This window comes from Lissotriton helveticus, chromosome 7, assembly GCF_964261635.1.
Source record: "Lissotriton helveticus chromosome 7, aLisHel1.1, whole genome shotgun sequence".
NCBI lineage: Eukaryota > Metazoa > Chordata > Amphibia > Caudata > Salamandridae > Lissotriton > Lissotriton helveticus.
Window position 1 is genome coordinate 398,778,443 of NC_136068.1, and position 19,870 is coordinate 398,798,312.

Consider the following 19,870-nt stretch of genomic DNA (forward strand, 5'->3'; position numbering starts at 1 on the left):
TAAAGTCAAAACCCAATTGGCTTCTCTGGCCACAGGTAAGCCCCTGGTAAATGGTACCCTAGGTACCCAGGGCACTGTGACCAGAGAAGACCCCTAAGGGCTGCAGCACTTATTGTGCCACCCTTCGGGGCCCTGTATTCTGACACTCATACACTGCGTTGGCAGACTGAGTGCCTTGGTACAGAACTAAACAGAGTCGGCATGGCACACATTCCTGTGTGCCATGCCCACAAACACACTGCCCTGGAATACATCAGTCGCCCCTCTAGCTGGGTGCACTATGCCAGTGGTGTGGGCACAGGTGCATGAGCCCTGTGCCCCTACAGTATCCAGGGCCATTCCTGGGCACTTGATGCCATTAAGAGTATATTGTGCTGTGAGGTTGTCATTACAAACTCCACAGCACCATAATGGCTACACTGAAGACTGAGAAGTTTGGTATCAAACTTCTCAGCACATTAAACCCAAACTAATGTCAGTGTGGGATTTAATGTAAAATGCACTACAGAGGGCATCTTAGAGATGCCCCTTGAACCTAGTTGGCTAGTTGGAGTCCGGGTTCCCGTGGAGGTGTCGCTTGGCTCCCGCGACCGCACCGGACCGGTGAGGACTCCACCGCTGAGATCGCCGTGACCAGGTCCATCTCCGCCGGAGCTGAGGAGGCTGTGGCTGCATCGCTGGGGTCCCGCACCGCTTGCCGAACGCTGAGCTGCTCACGAGAGGGACGCCCGTGGCTGAAACGGACCCGAGGGCACACCGGGGTCCTGGCAGACCCGAGAAGAGTGTCTCCGCCACGCTTCCACCCCTGCAGGCATTGAGGGGCTAGACTTCGCGGAGCTTGCCAAAATCCAGCTCGGCTGGTCTGTCCCCGGCGCCTCTCTGCGTCGACACCTGGTCGGGGAGCTGCAGGACGGGCGGACTGGCGGAGAGCGGGCGAGAGGCTGGGCTCACCTGACGGATCCCCGCGGGTTGTGAGCGGCCATCGTCCTAGGAATGGGGGTGAGAACGTAGGGATCTGACACGGCTCTCCCTCACACAGCGTCTAAGGGCGAGCCAGGCATGGAGGAAGAATATGCCCTTAAGGTCTGCCCTGAACTGCCGGAACCTATGCACGCTCACGCTTTTCTTTTTTTTCTTTGGGAAGGGCTGCGTGGATGCAATACTCTGGAGCAGTGACGGCCGGTGAGCCTGTCGATCTGGGCTCCACTGCTGGTGTTACGCAAACGCTGGCAATTAAGGTCGTATTTGCCCCGGCGGCTGGACGTGCAGAGAACACGCCTAAGTGAAGGTTGACTAAGGTATTGTTTGTGCCCCAATACTTTTGTTGGATAAGTTACGTGTGCCGCCCCTCTTATTGATACATCTTGTATAAAATAAAACTTATTGTCTTCAAAATGGCCGGGGCCATAAACTAAACTGAACTGAACACTCTACCCCCGCCTGAACACACGAGGCCCCTCAGCAACCCTTCTTCAGATAACAAACTAGAGATAAGACCCCCTTGGTATGCAGGACCCTGAGACAGCCGGAACGGAATGTGAAACTGCTCTGCCCGGCTACCTAAACAGCAACAACTAAAAGAGGACTAATGACTACATCCTCCCTACTTGGTGGCCATCTTTAAACACTATTCTTGCTCTCTGACGGCCATCATGGACTAGTCCTGCCGACTATTACTCACTATCGGTACCAAGGTCCTCACTTAGCCCTATATTTAAACCTATGTGCTCCTAAGTGTCTGTATTTTACTGCGGCTTTTATTTTGTGTTTTTAAGTGTCTGTCTTTTACTGCGGCACTTATTACTACTGTATTTTACATTTTTACATTTTATGTAACCTATGTACCATTCTATGTAGCCTCACTTAGCCCTATATTTAAACCTATGTGCTCCTAAGTGTCTGTATTTTACTGCGGCTTTTATTTTGTGTTTTTAAGTGTCTGTCTTTTACTGCGGCACTTATTACTACTGTATTTTACATTTTTACATTTTATGTAACCTAGAGCTCCTGATGTGCATAAGGATCCGCCTTCTAGTGCAGTACTATACTACCACTGGTACCCTACATCTTGGGCAATATACACCCATCTTCACTATTACTCGCTGACAGTGCACTGATTGCTACCTCATATTCTCATATTCTACTGTCGTATTTGCTATTGCTGTAAATTGCTTGCACATTTATCGGACTCAGTAACTCATTAATAATCTAGCGCTATTCTCATACTATATATGCGGTAAGCTGCACCTATATCTCCCTTATCCCTATCACTCACTGTTCGCTACCTCATTTATGTGTGGGTTCTTCGATGTAAGATACCTCACGATGCTGCACCGATTAGTATTACTACCTTACTCACTTCGTCTAGTCATGTAAGCGGCACCCAGCCACCTTCTACACCCCGACTACACCACTATTACCTCGGACATTCTGATGTGTAAATGTGACTCCATCTAACCGGTTCTACCTCACATATTATGTACATGGTGTAAGCTGACTGCTACCTCGCATATTGGACACATTGTGTAAGCTGCACCTTAGGCACTGTTGTCCCTGGATTGCACTGACTTCTACCTCTTACACATTGGTCACCCTCAAGTGTCACTCCTTTACACTGGAATTAGCGGCTGACAGTTTTACTGTCGTCCACTCTCCTATACCCAACATCACAGCCTTTCTATAATGGAGCCCAACGGCACGCACACTTTTAGAATTATCTACCCTCCCACACTCACCAAAAAAGCCACTAAACGTTTTAAACATAACTTCTTGAGATCGCACCCTGAAACACCCTTTGCCGACACTTACTTCTCTCCGGGCAATGGAGCCCTGAATACTGACATCATCTTCCACACCTCACGCAGAGCCCAATGGAGAAAAGTGTTCCTATCCCTACTCACCGTCTCCACCACCAGGAAAACAACTCATGGCCTAACTCTCTCTACCACACCTTCCCGCCTCTTCCCTGGCAGGACTACCATTACTATCTACAATAACGGGATTGTCCTAATTCAATCCACGGATAAGAACCTAGAACTGCTAGACAACATGTTCCCCAAGTTCAAAGAACACCTCTCCAAGCTGCGGACCCCCACCCAGAACTCCACCAGCACTACCACCCTTGACGTCGCAGCCCCCACCTACAACACCTATACCCCTAGCACCCCAGTAAACGACCCACCTGCGGTTAACGCCCCGCACTCCCCAAGAACAGTCACAAACGTCTCCACATCATATACTAGCCGCCCCTCTAACAGGACCCCTCGTACCCCCTCTCACACCCCCTCCATACCTCTCCCACTTGACTTAACAACTCCCACTCACAACACGCCACCATCTGAACACACCATCGCCCGGGCCGTATCCACCCCCTCCTCCCTTCCCCCCCACGGCAGACCCCTCTCCCTCCCCAACTCCCTCCCCACTCCCACCCACGAGCCTCTTACACCTGACACAATAACCCTCACCCACACGCTGCCATCTGAACACACCACCATCTGAAGTTTATCCACCCCCCACTCCCATCCCCCCCACGGCGGACACCTCTCCCTCCCCAGCTCCCTCCCCACTCCTGCCAAAGACACTCTCACCCTCCCAACAAAAGATACAGAACATACCGTCTCCTCTACCTTAGCATCCCCCTCTCTCCCACCTCCTATTCTCAGCCCCCACTACCCTCCTGTCTCCCCTACTGTCTCCAGCCTTCACTCACTCTTTTACCCACCGACACCGTCTCCCACTGACGGCACTACCTATGCCTCCCACCTACCGCCCATTTCTCCTACTTCTCCTACTTCACCCACACCCCTCGCCCACAAAAAGGCCCCCACGTTGAATGCCATCCCACTCTTTAGCACTGCAGAACACTCCGACAACGCTAGCATATCCACCCCCTCGATACCCTGCCTGCTCTCCAACTCACTACTCAACGATTCTCCAATGGCTCTCATCACTAACCCCATCCCCAATACACCCCCTGACCAGACGCTATCCACCCTCCAGCAAGTCAAAGAGGACATGCTACAAATCAAAAAAGATGTCCACGCAATCAAAGAGCTTCTCTCCTCCCAGCGCAGTCTACCTCCCACCATCCCTCTACCCTACAAACGACGCGCCCTCCCTACATACCCTCGCCACCAACGACACCCGCGCTGGCAGACTATCCCCGTTCGCACTAACGCCCACCGCCCCCGGCGTGGCCTCAACCCATTGTCGGACCGTGAATTATGCTCTCTACTGCACTCTTATGGCCCAGGTCCGGAAAAACACATATCCAACGTACACATCCCCATACCCACAATTCTTACAAACCCTCTGAGGCTCCCAACACTCAATAATAGAGGTTCCGTCCCTAACAACCTCAGAAAAGTCCCCCTCACACTAGAAAGCTCGACCACCCTTCTCTCTCCCAAACTCAAATGCATCCTACTCAATTGCAGATCGGCCCAGAGACACTCCTCCGACATCGCTGAGCTCGTCTTAGCTAGGGATCTGGACCTAGCCATTCTAACGGAAACGTGGCTTACTGAAGCCTCTACCCCGATTATGGACATACTAGCCCCCCCCAATTATAACATCATTAGGCTGGACAGGTCCCCTGGCAAGACGGGCGGGGGAATTGCATGCATGTTTAGGAGCAACCTCTCCGTTACTAAAATCACCCCTCCCGCCTTCCCCTCCAGTGAACTCCTCTGCCTCGACATCACCAGCGAGGGCAAACAAGCTTGTGCTTTACATCTCTTCTATCACCCGCCTGGTGACAACCTCATGTTCACCCAACAACTCATGGACATGATCACTTCCAATGCCGGTCGGCAGACAACCCAAGTCTACCTGGGTGACTTCAATCTTCACTGGAACGATCAGAAAGACACAGTGGTGAATAGTCTCAAAACTTTCCTTAATGCGCTTGACCTCACCCAAATATGCGATAGACCAACACATGACAAAGGCTCGATACTCGATCTCATCATTGCCAAAGAGAACTCAACACAACTGGAGGCGATCCAACCCTGCGACTGGTCTGACCACCACATTATCACCTTCTTTATCAATGAAAAAGTGAAACCTATCCCAGCTCAACCAATCAAATCCAAAACTTGGAAAAGGGACATGAAGAACCTTAACCCCTCTACCCTGCCTCCCCACATCGGCAATATCCTCCTTCCCCCTTCAGGTGACTCGGATGTTCAAACACTGATGGACCACTACCTTGACTCTATGAACACAGTAGTCAATGAAGTCGCCCCACTTCAACTGAAGAGAGTCTCCACCAAAACTTCTAACCCCTGGTATGATGATAGACTCAATGACGACAGGCGTACTATGCGAATGGCAGAGCGCACCTGGAGATCGGACCCTTCAGCACTGCACCTCAAAAGGCTTAAGAACAAAAGAAACGCCTACTTCAGGAAAATAAAGCGCACAAAGGCGGACTTTTTCAGCCGTCAGTTGGATCAAGCAAAAAACAGGCCAAGAAAGCTGTTCGAACTAATCAAGACCCAAACAAAGACTCAACCCCTACAATCAAACAGCACAACAAGCGACACCCCACACTGTGAAGCCTTCTCTGCTTTCTTTAAGCTAAAGACTGACAACATAAGAAATAACCTCATCTTGGATGTAAGTCGATTCCCCAACAACACCAGAATGTCTTACACTCAACCTAAAAACAAGGCATCTTGGCTGTACTTCGATACCTACTCGGAAGAAGCAATCCGCAAACTGCTCTGCACCTTGAAGCCCTCTAATCACCTCACAGACCCTCTACCTGCCAATGCGGTAAAAGACTTCATCCCCTTGCTCCTCCCTCTCTGGACCAAAATCATCAACAGCTCCCTGCAACAAGGCCTCATTCCGGACTCCCTCAAGGTGGGGCAAGTGACGCCTATACTCAAGAAACCTACAGCTGATCCGTCTGACCTAAACAATTACCGGCCCATCACCAATATCCCCACCCTGGCCAAACTGCTGGAGAAATGTGTCCAACTCCAACTAACAAGACACATTGACCAATTTGACCTCCTCAACTCTCATCAATCAGGCTTCCGAGCGAAACATAGCACGGAAACAGCTATGACACACATAATTGATGACGCCCTCCAAATTCTTGATCGCAATGAGTCCTGCCTCCTCATCCTTCTGGACCTCTCGTCAGCATTTGACACGGTCAAACATGAGAACTTGCTGGAGCTGCTAAGCCCTAGAATGGGACTATCGGGAACGGTTCTCAAATGGTTTTCGTCCTTCCTTCACAACCGGACTCAGAAGTTCAAGATCGACAATGTGCTATCTTCACCTGTGCCTGCAGATCTAGGTGTTCCACAAGGATCCTCCCTCTCCCCCACATTGTTCAACCTCGTCATGGAACCGCTCGCCACCTTGCTCCAAGCTTCTAATGTCCAATTCCATATGTACGCCGACGACACACAACTGTACCTAAAGCTTCAATCCCCGGAAGACATCAAACATCTGAATTCCACGCTTATTAACACTCAATCTTGGCTAGCCGATAATCACCTCAAACAAAATGCTCTGAAAACTGAGTTCCTTCTCCTCTCACCCCCGGCGAAAATTTCAATCACCCAAACATGGCTCAACAACCTAACAGCACTCAATGTCCAACCCACCATCGTGGACTCAGCGAAATCCCTAGGCATCACACTGGACGCCAAGCTCAACATGCAGCAGCACGTCAGCAAAGCCACAAAAGCAGCTAATTTCCAAATCAACACACTGAGGAAAATTAAACCCTTCCTCCCTGCTGAAGACTTCCGAACTGCTGTACAAGCGTTAGTCATCCCTCGAATAGACTATGGAATTGTGGCCCTCAGCGGACTCCCGCTATCCACAACAGCACCCTTAAGAGCCTCCCTGAACGCTGCCGCAAGACTCATTACTGGCTCAAGAAAACATCCGCATATTTCCCCAGACTTAAAGTCCCTAAAATGGCTGCCTTTTGAAGCCAGAATACAACTAAAAATTGCAGTTATGACACACGCGGCAGTGCACCACAATGCACCCAACTACCTCGCTCAAAAGTTGTCTATATCAGGAGGTTCGAGATCCAATAGAAGCTCAAAAAATCTCCTCCTGAAACCCCGTAGATTCCGGAAACAGAAAACTTACAAGCGCTCCTTCTCAGGAATGGCACCCAGGATCTGGAATGCGCTCCCTGCTGAAACCAGGCTTATCTCTTCCACTGCACTCTTCAAGAAAGAGGTGAAAACCATCCTTCTGGCCAAGATCTCCTGAACGCTATAGGTGTTGGATCAGAGACTCTGCTTTGCCTCGTGTCAATGCTCACCTTGTCCTTTGGCACTATACCTCTAATTGAGGGAGACACTATTACGCTACTCTCTTACTACCGACCAATATATGATACACGTTGGGTCACTGATTCACCCTCCCGCTGCCCCCACTCAGTGCTCTCTCTATACTAAAACACTGTTATAAGCCTCCCACACACCCAAAGTGTACCTCAACACCTCTGTAGTGGGATCAATGACTTATGCCGTCTTATATTACTTGTTTACCTGACTGTACATTGATATGTTTTATGTATGTTATTATCCTTTCATGTTAGTGACTACTACATTGCTCCCATTACCTCTGTTCATTCCTACTGCCCCTACCCTGTCATTGTGAAGCGCTCTGATATCTGTAAGGATCTTGTTCGCGCTATATAAAACTTTGAATAAATAAATAAATAAATAACCTAACCCACAACCAGTGTCCTGACTGAGAGGCTGCCTAGGCTGCCACCCAGCAGACATGTTGCTGGACCGCTAGGTAGAGAGCCATCGACTCTCCTGGGCCTGCAACAATGCACATCCTGGGTCGAGGTGCTAGGTCTCCTACACAGGATGGGCAGGGGTAGCTTCAAAGGGAGGCCGCCTTTGTGAGCTTCTCAAGCCACTTGCTTTATTCAGCAACTAGTCCCCACCGGCTCTGACCCCCACTCTGGCAGAAGACAGGCGGGAAAAACAAAGGAAGGGGGTGTGCCAGCCTCTGCCAACCCCACCCCTCAGGTGGGGAAGGCGATTTAAAGCACAACTCCGGGCTCTCGCCTTTTTGAGAATGGGGACCCCCACCCAATCAGAGATAGGCTCCTGCCCCCCTCCCACAGCAGAGGAGCAGGATAGGGGGTCTACTCACCCCACGACAGGCACCCATAGGTACCTGCCCTGACCCTACCTGTAAACGCTCCTAAATTTAGTATTTAGGGGCACCCTGAACCTTCCTTAATCAGATACAAGCAAAAAGATCAAGAAACAAGAAGACCTGCCTTGCAGCTGCTAAGAAGAGGACGACACCAACTGATTGGCCCCAGCCCTACATGCCTGTCGACCCTCAAACCTGCTCCTGCTAAAACTCGGCACCTTCAGTGGTCAGCAACCTCAATAACCCCGGAGGCCCTGACTGCCTTGTGACTCTACCAAGACTGGGACACCCACGAGCAGTGGTTCTGCTCAAACAAGCAACACCCCTGGTGTCAGCCAGGAACCGCTAATCCAGCACACTCTACACCTGCCGAGCCCGGCCTGTGCCTGAGTGGATAAAGACCACAAGGACCTCCCCCAGGCGATTGTGACCACAATTCCAGTGCCCAAGGACCCTCCTCGACGACCCAGTCGCCGCCTGCAGCCTGACAACAAGGGACCCCCTCCAACCGCGACCAGCTGAGAGCTTGATTTCCCACTGTCAAAAGACACCACTGCACCCGGCGCCCCACGGCACCCTGTGCCCAACTCCTGGGTGTCCACCTATCCTCCAAGATCATAACTTAACTCTCTGGCCCCCTGTCAGCCCGTAGTAAATAGTACCTTAGGTACCCAGGGCATGGTGACCAGAGAAGACCGCTGAGGGCTGCAGCACTTATTGTGCCACCCTCAGGGGTCCTGTACCCTGGCACCCACACACTGCCTTTGCAGGCTGAGTGCCTAAGTACAGAACTAAAACAAGAGTCGACATGGCACACATCCCTGTGTGCCATGCCCACAGAACCCACTGCCCTGGCATACTTCAGTCACCCCTCTAGCTGGGTGCCCTATGTCAGAGGTGAGGGCACAGGGCTCATGCACCCTACAGTACCCAGGGCCATTCCTGGGCACTGTAAGTGCAGTGATGCCATTTAAGAATATATGGTGCTGGAAGGTTGTCATTACGAACTCTACAGCACCATAATGGCTACACTGAAGACTGACAAGCTTGGTACCAAACTTCCCAGCACATTAAACGTAAAATGCACGAGAGGGCATCTTAGAGATGCCCTCCAAAACCCGAATCTACAATCCACGTCTGGGCTGAGTGGCTGCAGAGGCTGCCACCCAGCAGACATTTTGCTGGACCCCTGGGTGGAGAGCCCCCGCTCTTCTGGGCCTGCAACAATGCACATCCTGGGCGAGGTGCTATGTCACCTCCCCCAGGATGAACAGGGGGAAGCTTCAAAAGCATGCCGCCTCTGAGAGCTTCTCCAGACCATTTGCTGTACCCAGCAACTGGCCCCCACCGGTTCAACCCTCACTCTGGTGGGAAAAACTACATCAGGAAGGGGGGGTGCCAACCTTTGCCAACCCCACCCCTCAGGTGGCGGAGGCGAGGTGAAGCACGACCCCGTGCTCCGGCCATCTTGCAGATGGGGAGCCCTGCCCAATCCCAGCTAGGCTCCTGCCCCCCTCCCACAGGAGAGGACCACGACCGTGATCAGAAGGACGCTGTTCCAACATCCCGGGGAAACCTGCTGGCGAATTGAATAAGCCATAAACGTGGAGTACCCGGAACGATGAAGATAAACATTGGACTGAAAAGCTGGTTTTAAATGAGAAACAAAAGGCGATAACTGCAAAGACTAAACAATCACTCGATAGTGAGACATAGAAGGAAGCTATTGAGGTACCTACAAACTATTCCTGTAGGACCGTTGAAGAGAATGATTTAATCTAAGTTTAAACCAGTACAGCTGTGGGGGAGATCGTCTCACCGCAAGGAAAACGAGTTTAATTTTAGACTAATTCACCAAGATGTTATTACACCGGTGACATTTTGGCTGTGGAGAAATATATTGAAATTGTCCTGAAGAAGGAAGCTATAATCATCCAAAGCTTCCGAAACGCGTCGACGCATTACAGAAGGGTTAAAATTCTAAGTTGTCAACAGAGTATTGGGTATAGGAAGGGATATCCTCCCCATTGTTGCCAACAAATGATTTGAACTGACCATATTACAAGACAAAGTGTGTTGTCTCGTTTTCTTTTCTCCACCCTTCACATCAGTTTTCTCTTTGTATTTTTAATGATTTTAATGTATTTGTAAACGGATTCATGTTTTTAAACATGAATAAATGTACATTATTTGACCCCACGTGGTTTTCTCATTGTTAAGTGTTTGCCAACATTTCAATATATTGGTTATAAGTGTGACCAATGAATGAAAGAGTCTAGTGAACGTGTGTAACCTGTAACCTGTGACGTACTGTCCTCCCAACGGAAAAAATCTTTTTTACCTAACAGTATACTGGAGCTCCATTATCCCTTTGGTTAGATAGAGCCCCTCTCTTTTTGTTAAAGATAACTTTAGCCTCTGACAAACCTCTGGGGACTGTGGTCTCTGTGCACACTGTACCTTACTTTGGTCCAGTATATACAGAGCTACTTTCATACAGTGGTCTTCCTTAAAGTGTGACGAAAGCTTGCACCTGGCAAATAAAGAAATAAGTGAGTCTTACCCTCCAGCAGAAGGTCGTATTTAAGGAAATTTGCACTGTTGCACTAACTATAAATATACTATATACAGCTGCACTGTTGTTGGTGCACTCCTTGCATATTTGGGAGTAGAAGTAAAGCAAACAACTGTGGCTTATGCTACACCCATTAATGGGTCACTTGCATTACAGCGCTTCAAGTAGTGCACAAGTTGGAAGCTTGCACTCATTCAGTGCTGTGCACACAAGTGGAGCCTATATCAAAGTCCAGAGCTCTATGTTCACAAAGCATGCCTCTGCTGCAACGCCTTGTGACACGTACACAATGTGTAGTGTAGTGCCGCTCGCAGCCATGCGCACAAGAGAAGATTGAGGAGACCTTCAAAGCGCTTTGGGCGCTCAAGGGAAGCCAGTACAGTGCGATAAAACAGCTTGCATTGATATTGCTTGTGCTACTACGACTGGTTAAAAAGTGCGGGGGCAATGACAATCAGCAATTCTTTAAAAGCAGCGTGAAACATTAAACAAGCATCGATTTCTTCGCTTTATGGGGCCATGTATTTCTAATTAGCGTGAATTAGAAACACATGGCCGCCATAAAGATAAGAAAGTGCTTTGCGACAGCAGCAAAGCAGGTGACCCAGTCGGATCGGAGGCGAAATGGCGTCCACAAAAAGCCCTCATTTCCATTGGCAGCCCACCATTTAGCATAAACAGTGACGCCAGCCAATGGAAATGAGGGGTGGGGCTTAAAGCCCTTTTCTGAAATCCCTCACAAAATTTGTCACCAGCGAGCAGCCCATGCGCTGCAACGCACGCAAGACCTAATGAATGTGTCCTAATGTAACGCAACTGGTGCTATGTAAAGCGCTCTGATACCCGATTCTGGTCAAGTTCACTCTATATAAAACTACGTAAAAGAAAAAAATAATATGTGGCACAGATATCACACTAGGACATTTCCTAGAGAAAAAGTAAGTAAATCAGTTTAGCACAATTGTTATTTTTCGTGTTTCCATACAATTCAACTCCATACTTGGAAAAAGTTTCAGAGAAAAACAGTCAATCGATTCCTATGGAGAGAAATTAAGTTAACAGTTACCAGGTAGGTAACTGGTTTTTGGAGTTAAGGCTTCTAGGGTTCCCCCAGGGTTAAGGATGCACACTCATTACACCCTCAGCGGTACTAGGGCGCCGGGTGCAGAGTGCTGAGGTCCAATGTTATCCAAAGGGGGATATCGGGCCTCCAGATGGTGGTTGCTGGCAAGCAGGCCAATGGGTTGTGGGAGCAAAGCTCCTGGACTTTAGCTCAGGGCAAATGGGGACACAAAGTAGCACCAAAGGTGCACCCTCAGCAGCACTAGGGCGGCCGGGTGCAGGGTGCTGTTTCGATGTCGGGCGCCCTGTTGTTTTCAATGGAGAACCTCTGGTTTGCAAAGGCACTGCAGGCTCGGGGATGAAGGTTGTGAGAAAGTGGCTCTATACACACTGGACTAGAAGGAAGTACAGTGTGTATAGAGTCCACCAACCCCAGAGAATTAACAGAGGTTAAAGTCAGAACTGACCTTACTCTCCAAAGTGGTAGCTTGGTCGAGCTGTAAGGCAGTACCAGAGGACAAGGTAAAGCATTTGCTGTACACACTCAGTCAGCAAAAGGTTTCACACACTCAAGGACTGACCTTCAGGCCAATTGTTTTTATATCCACAGATATAGTGGTTTTATTTTTAGAAATTATCAAAATATACTTTTCAAGGTACGAGTACTCATGTAAATACTTTGCAGAGGAGCAATAAGTTTGTACACACAATAATTACAGGATAGCTAATCAGCAATACAGTTCTGAAACACACTAGCATTGGGCTCAATGGGTTTTTCATAGGAAAGTAAAGTAGATTACTTTATGGATTACTTTGGTAGTTCCAGGACTAGATCTTAGATTCAGTCCTGGGGTCTAAGCTGAAACCAGATTAGCAAAAACGTTTTAGTTACTGTGATGAATTTTCCTGAATATAGAGCTGTTTTAAAAGTTCACACTTAGAAACTTTTCAAGGTGATTCTGACAATGTTATCCAATGGGAGGAAATTCAGGTTACAGGTAAAGTACGATCGCGTTACTTTTGTAACCCAGTACTAGTCTCCCAGGGCCAGCACTGGGGGCTTAACTCAAAACAGGTAGGTAATTGAGAGTATTTCATACGATTTTTAAAGAATATTTGCAGTTTTCAAAAGTAGACAGAAGAAATTTCACAGAAAAGCAGACAATGGGTTCCTACAGAGAAAATACAGGTTACTAGTAAACCCGCTAGGGATTACTTTTGCGGTTCAGTACTGGGCTGAAAGGTACAGTACTGGCTTCTCTCCTGATCACAGGTGAGTATTTTCGAATTCGGACTTTGGCTGATTTTATAGGAATATTTTCAGTTTTCAAAACTTCACACTTCGAACATTTTTGAGTCAAAATGGATCAATGTTATCCAATTGCAGGTAAGTGAATTATCGGTTTCCAAGTGAGTACTTGGTTGGTGAAGTTAGGGTTCTGGGCGTAGACTCAGGGGTCCCCCAGGTTCAGGTGAGTACAGTTAGTTCAGTCCCAGCGGCACAGGGGCGGCCGGGTGCAGAGGTAGGTAGGCCCAATGTTATCCAATGAGGGAAAGGGGGCCTTCGGTTGGTGGCTGCTGGCTAGCAGGCCACGCAGCTCTGGGAGCTGGGCTCCTGGTCACTTGCTATGGGCAAGGGGGGGGAAGTAGGAAAGGGCAAAGAGGTCACAGCCAGCGGCACTCGGGCGGCTGGGTGCAGGGTGCTTTTGAGCCGTCAGGCGCTCAATGTTATCGAATGAGGATCTTGAAAGAAAAACAAAGGCTGCAGGCTCGGGGACCTTGACTCTCCAGGGGCGACCAGCACTTCGAGAGGTAAGTTGGGATGATGGAGCACAGGTAGGTACCCCAAAGGGAGGCACAGCTGGCCACGGGGCGCCGGGTGCAGGGTTGTCTTTGGGGGTCGGAAAAGCTTACCCTCGGCTGGTCGCGGTTGAGGTGGCCCCTGGTTCTGAGTCTGCAGGAGTCGGCTGGTTCGTCGAGGAGGGTCTTTGGGCACTGGACTTCGGGTCCCAGTCGCCCTGGAGACGTCCTCGTGGTCTTGGTTCGGGTTGGCCCGGCCCTGGCTGGTGCAGAGTGGGCTGGTTCGGAGCTTCCTGGTGAGCACCAGGTGGGGTGTTGCAGCAGAGCCTCTGCTGATGGGAGTCCCAATCTTCGAGAGGGTCAAGGCAGGCAGGTCCTCTGGGTGTCCCAAGGTTGCTGTCCGCGGAGGTCGCCGGTATTAGGCAGGAGCAGGTTCCAGGATCAACAGGCCGGTAGGGCTGGGGCCAAGTCAGTTGTTGTCCTGTTAGCAGCTGCGCGGCGGATCTTCTTCTTGATCTTCTTTCTGCTTTTGATATCGGGATCTGAGGAATGAAGGTTCAGGGAGCCCCTAAATACTAAATTTAGGAGTGTTACAGGTATGGCAAGGGCAGGGACCAATGGGTCCCTGTCCTGGGGTGAGGACACCCCCTAGCCTGCTCCTCTCCTGTGGGAGGGGAGCAGGAGCCTAGCTGGGATTGGGCAGGGCTCCCCATCTACAAGATGGCCGGAGCCCGGGGTCATGCTTCACCTCGCCTCCTCCACCCGAGGGGTGGGGTTGGCAAAGGTTGGCACACCCTCCTTCCTGATGTAGTTTTTCCCGTCAGTCTTCCTGCCAGAGTGGGGGCAGAACGGGGGGGGCTGGGTACAGCAAATGATCTGGAGAAGCTCTCAGAGGCAGTATGCCTTTGAAGTTTCCCCCTGGGGGAAGAGACATCACCTCGCCCAGGATGTGCATTGTTGCAGGCCCAGGAGAGCGGGGAGCTCTCCACCCAGGGGTCCAGCAACATGTCTGCTGTGTGGCAGCCTCTGCAGCCACTCAGCCCAGACGTGGATTGTAGGTTCGGGTTTTGGAGGGCCTCTCGTGCATTTTACATTAAATCCCACACTGCCATCAGTGCGGGTTTAATGTGCTGAGAAGTTTGGTACCAAACTTGTCAGTCTTCAGTGTAGCCATTATGGTGCTGTGGAGTTCGTAATGACAACCTCCCAGCACCATATACTCTTAAATGGCATCACTGCACTTAGTGCCCAAGAATGGCCCTGGGTACTGTAGGGGCACAGGGCTCATGCCCTTGTGCCCTCACCCCTGGCATAGGGCACCCTGCTAGAGGGGTGAATGAAGTATGCCAGGGCAGTGGGTTCTGTGGGCATGGCACACAGGGATGTGTGCCATGTCGACTATTGTTTTAGTACTGTATTAGGCACTCAGCCTGCAAAGGCAGGGTGTGGGTGCCAGGGTACAGGGCCCCTGAAGGTGGCACAATAAGTGCTGCAGCCGGGGGGTCTCCTCTGGTCACCATGCCCTGGGTACCTAGGGTACCATTTTACTGGGGGCTGACAGGTGGCCAGAGGTGCCAATTGATTATTTTGTTTCAGCATAGCTTATCGTTTTAGGGAAGGAACACAGGCCCTGGGTACCTGATTGGCAGGGACCCAGGGCACACTCAGTCAAGCACATCAGCAGTTCAGAAAAAAGTGGGGGCATACCAAGGCAAGAAAGATGGCACTTTCTCACAAAGGCCTTCTGGGTGCGACCACCACTTCGAAAGGTAAGTTGGGAAGTTAGGGATTGGTTAGGCACCGTTGGTTTGGACACACATGGCCGTGGGGCATCGGGTGCAGGGGTGCCTTTTGAGGTTGGATTGTCTTACCAGCTCCTTGTCGTGGTTAGGGGGTTTCTGAGTTTAGGCGTTGGCTGGAGGCGTAAGGTAGGTCAGGGGTTGCTGGATCACAGGTCAGGATCGCCGGGGTGGCTTTCTTGTGATGTTTGCTACTCGAGCTCCGGCCGTGGACAGCGGGTGCAGAGTGTGGCGGATCTGTGGTGTCCAGCCGGAGCCAGAGATTGCAGATGAACACATTTTTGTGTTCACGGGAGACAAAGTCTTTGTGCTTGAAGGCAGGCAGGCAGGTCCTCTGGGGTTTTCGCAGTTGCAGGCTGCAGGACACACCAGGATCTCGCAGGAACAGGTTCGAGGGGAGACAGGCCGGGAGGGCTGGGGCCAAGTCAATGCCGTCTTCCTCTTGTTACCGTCAGCACGGCTGTTCGGACCTTCTTTTCTTGTTGCAGGTCCTTGTCTGAGGAAGCAAGGTTCAGGGGAGCCCCTGAATACTAGATTTAGGGGTGTTGCAGGTAGGTAAAAGGCAGGGACCAATGGGTCCCTCCCGTGGGGTGGGTACTCCCCCGATTGTGCCAAAATCCAGTGGAGGGGGGGCATGAGCCTGTCCCTGGTTGGCTGAGCCCCCCCCCATCTTCAAGATGACCTGCACTGAGAGTTGTGCTTCACCTCGCCTCCCACACCTGAGGGGTGGAGTTGGCAAAGGTGGGCACACCTCTCTTCCTCACATGTTTTTCCAGCCAGTTCTCCCGCCCAAAGTGGGGCAAGTGGCCTGGGTAAGCTCACAAAGGCGGCAAGCCTTTGAACCTTCCCCTTCCTTAAGCTTGCCCATCCTGGGGGAGGTGGTTTGGCTGCTCATCCCAGGATGTGCATTGTTTCAGGGACCCAGAGAGCAGCAGGCTCTCGGCCCAGGGGTCCAGTAACATGTCTGGTGGTGGCAGCTGAAAGCAGTCACTCAGCCTGGACACTAGTGGTAGGTTTGTTTTCAGGGGGCATCTCTAAGATGCCCTCTGTATGTATTTTTCATTACATCCCACACGGGCATCAGTGTGGATTTAATGTGCTGAGAAGTTGGATATCAAACTTCTCAGTTTTCATTGTAGCCATTATTGCTGACGAGTTCGTAATGACAAACTCCCAGCACCATATAATCTTAATGGCAGCACTGCACCTACAATGTCTAAGAATGGACTTAGACACTGATGGGGTACAGGTCTCATGCACCTGTCCCCTCACCACTGGTGGAGCGCACCCAGCTAGAGGGGTGACTGACCTAATTCAGGGCAGTGGGTCGTAGGCATGGCACATAAGGATGTGTGCCATGTCGACTCTTTACTTTGTTCTGCACCAAAACATGCAGCCTGCAGATGCAGAGTGTGAATGTAAAGGACATCTAAGGGTGGCACAATAAGTGTTGCAGCCCCTAGAGATCTTCTCTGGTCACAGTGCCCGCAGTACCATTAACCAGGGGCTGACCTGTGGATAGAGATGCCACTTGGGTTTAGGCTTCAATGCAGTTTTAGGGAGAGAATATAGGCCCTGGGTACCCGGTAAGCAGGAGCCCCGGGCACACTCAGTCATAGCACATCAGCAATTCAGCAAAAGGTGGAGAAAACCATGTGGAAAGAGGGCACTTTCTCACATCATCTCCAAAGATATCCGGGGTGTGTTCAATGGTTTGCCACTGCATGTCCCTTTGCCGAGCCAGACGGTCCCGCAAAGCCTTTTTCAACCACCTGAACGCTAGACAAGCATTGCAGTCCTCTTTCTTGTGTTCTGTTGAGAGGCACAAGTTGCAGACTTTATGCAGGTCAGTCACACGGATACTTGAGAGTGGCACCGAGCACAGAAGTAAAACAGTCTATTCCATTAGCAGAAGACTGCATACTACTAAACTGAGTGTAAGTCGACCAACGGGGCTAAGCCCAAAGGCCGACAACGATGTCTTCTATACTGAAGTTAGTGGTTTTCTATTTTTGCAACATCAGAAAATGTGAAACGCGTACGAAACAATACAGACGAGGGTACAGAGTGCATTGCACCAAGGGGACCCCGAAGAATGGTGTCAAACTGGAGCGCCACAAAATAACGTCCGAACCCGATGGCTGAAAAAATAATCTAACAATGGAGTTGATGCCCATGTGCGCTGTCACCGAAAGGAGTTGTCACCTAACCTCATGACTGTAAAAGACTTCTTCAAAGAAAACAACATGCAAACATCCAGACCCAACACTAGATTGCAGGAGTATGCAAAGCCTGTGTATCTACAGCACACGCCTCAAACCTGTAGTTATGTAGAAAATCAGAATAAAAACGTATTTTAAAAAAAGCAGTCATCGCACCGACTGAATTCGAAAGGCAGTAGTCACCCGCATTTTGGGTATCCCCAGTAATCAGAGCACAGCTCGGATGCTTAACAGAGGGTAGAGGATGTGGCCCAATGGCTAGGATGGTCGACCTCAAATCTGAGGAACCGGGTTCGGGCCTCGGAAAGGACGTGCAAAATCATGTGATCCTGGGCAAATCACTTAATTTCCCCGTGTCTAACAAAAATGATTGTGTCCTCCTGTAAAGCAACTGGTGAGCTTGTAAAGTGCTCCAATACCAGATAGCTTCGGGTCAAGTTTGTGCTATATAAAACTCAGTAATTAAAAAAAAAAAGTGACAAGAAGGCACAACTCCACAGGATGGCACAGCATTTCTAAAATTGCCGAAGACATTTTACCTAGTCGCTCCTAATGCAGATGTAAAGACATTTTTACAATTTCATAGGACTCTGGGATCCATTAACCAAAATTGAAAATGTCGTCTTTAGATGTACAATAGGTGTATATTATAAGCTTCCCTTCGTTTGAACCCCTTACAGATTAGTCTACTCATGAATCAGTAAAGCGCTCTGTAGGTTGAGCTCCCAACATAAAGCAAATTGCTACTTGAATTGGAAAATAATGTGCCATGGTGTAATCCAGAACACAAAGCAACTGAGGCACAAACTTACCCTAAAATCTGCTCCAAACTTCCTCAGCTCCTCTAGCTGGTTCCTCTTTTGATCTATCTGCAGCCCTGTAAGAATGGGTAAAGAAGACTATCAGGGAACTTACGGACATAAGAAAAGATTACAAAATCAAGAGACATGTTCTCGAACACAGTCCTCCTAATGGTGATGTGCTTTAAAAGTCTTTATGAACAGAGGAAAGTCCAGAATAGATTAGGTTACTTACCCTGTAAGCACCTGTTCCTGGCATGTAGAGCTGTAGATTTACATACTTTGTATACTCCTGCCATCTAGTGTTGGGTCCGGATGTTTGTAAGTTGTTTTTCTTCTAAGAAGTATTTTTCAGTCACTAGGTAAGGGGACTAATTTGGTAAAAGTACACTTGGGCAATGACTCCATTGTTAGATTGTTTTCCCGCAAAAGGGTGAGAATGGAGTAAGTAAGTGTAGTACAGAGATGTCCATGCGTGTACAATGAGAATAACTGCAACGACCATAGGTGTCCGGAGACAAGGGAGGGCGCATGTGAATCTACATATCTACATGCAAAGAACATCTGCTTACAGGGTAAGATCATCCGTTCGATGCATGTGTGCTGTAGATACACATGCTGTGCAGACTGCATAGCAGTACTCTCCCAAAGCGGTGGCTAACTAGTGGGCGTTGCAGTTGTTAAAAAAAAAAAGCATTTTCAGCACTGCCTGTCCTACATTAGCTTGTTGACGTGTTAATACATCCCAAATAGTGTTTGGTAAAGGTGTGTGGTGTGGACCATGTAGCTCCTTCACAAACGTCATCTACAGGAATGTTACCTAAAAAGGTCATAGGTACTCCTTGTAGGAAACAGGCTCTATAAATACCACACCAAAATGAGGCATAGTGTGTATAGAGTCCAGGTGACCCCAGAGGTAGGCAGAGGTTAAAGTTAGATAGAACCTTACTCTCTATTTGTGGTAGAGTGGTTGAGCAGTAAGACCGTATCAGAGGACAGCGTTAAGCATTTGATGTACACACTCAGTCAGCAAATGAATTCACACTCAATAACTGAACTCTAAGCCAATTGTGTTTGTATAAAAAAAAATACTGTTATATTTAGAACCACGCAAGCCTGGCACAGGTAAGCATAAAATACTTTACAGGAATAAGTTGCTGATTGTAGAACAGTTTAAAAATGCAATGGAAATTGTACTTTGTTTGATTTACAGGGAATGCTGTAGGTTGCAACACTTAGCAAATACAGTACATTGCATGAATAGGCTTTTTCAGTAAATTGCAGGTAAGTTACTTTTCTAACTCAGTGCTGGATACCTAGACTCAGCACTGGGACATTTCCTGCAAACAGATAAGTAAATACATGTTGGTTATTCGCAGGATTTTAAAAGAGTATCTTTAGATTTCAAAACTCCACACTTTGAAACTTTTTGGAAGAAAATTGTCAATG

At 49.3% G+C, this 19,870-nt stretch overlaps 1 protein-coding gene across 5 annotated transcripts in view; it reads right to left on the reverse strand.

The window, feature by feature from the left end:
• ATXN2L (ataxin 2 like) overlaps positions 1–19,870 on the reverse strand; it is a 976,149-nt gene that overhangs the window by 526,972 nt on the left and 429,307 nt on the right. For all 5 annotated transcript variants that reach the window (XM_078652258.1, XM_078652261.1, XM_078652257.1 and 2 more), the window contains one exon: positions 18,434–18,498. In XM_078652258.1, coding sequence (XP_078508384.1) covers positions 18,434–18,498 — 65 coding nt within the window. The remainder of the gene's footprint in view (positions 1–18,433; positions 18,499–19,870) is intronic.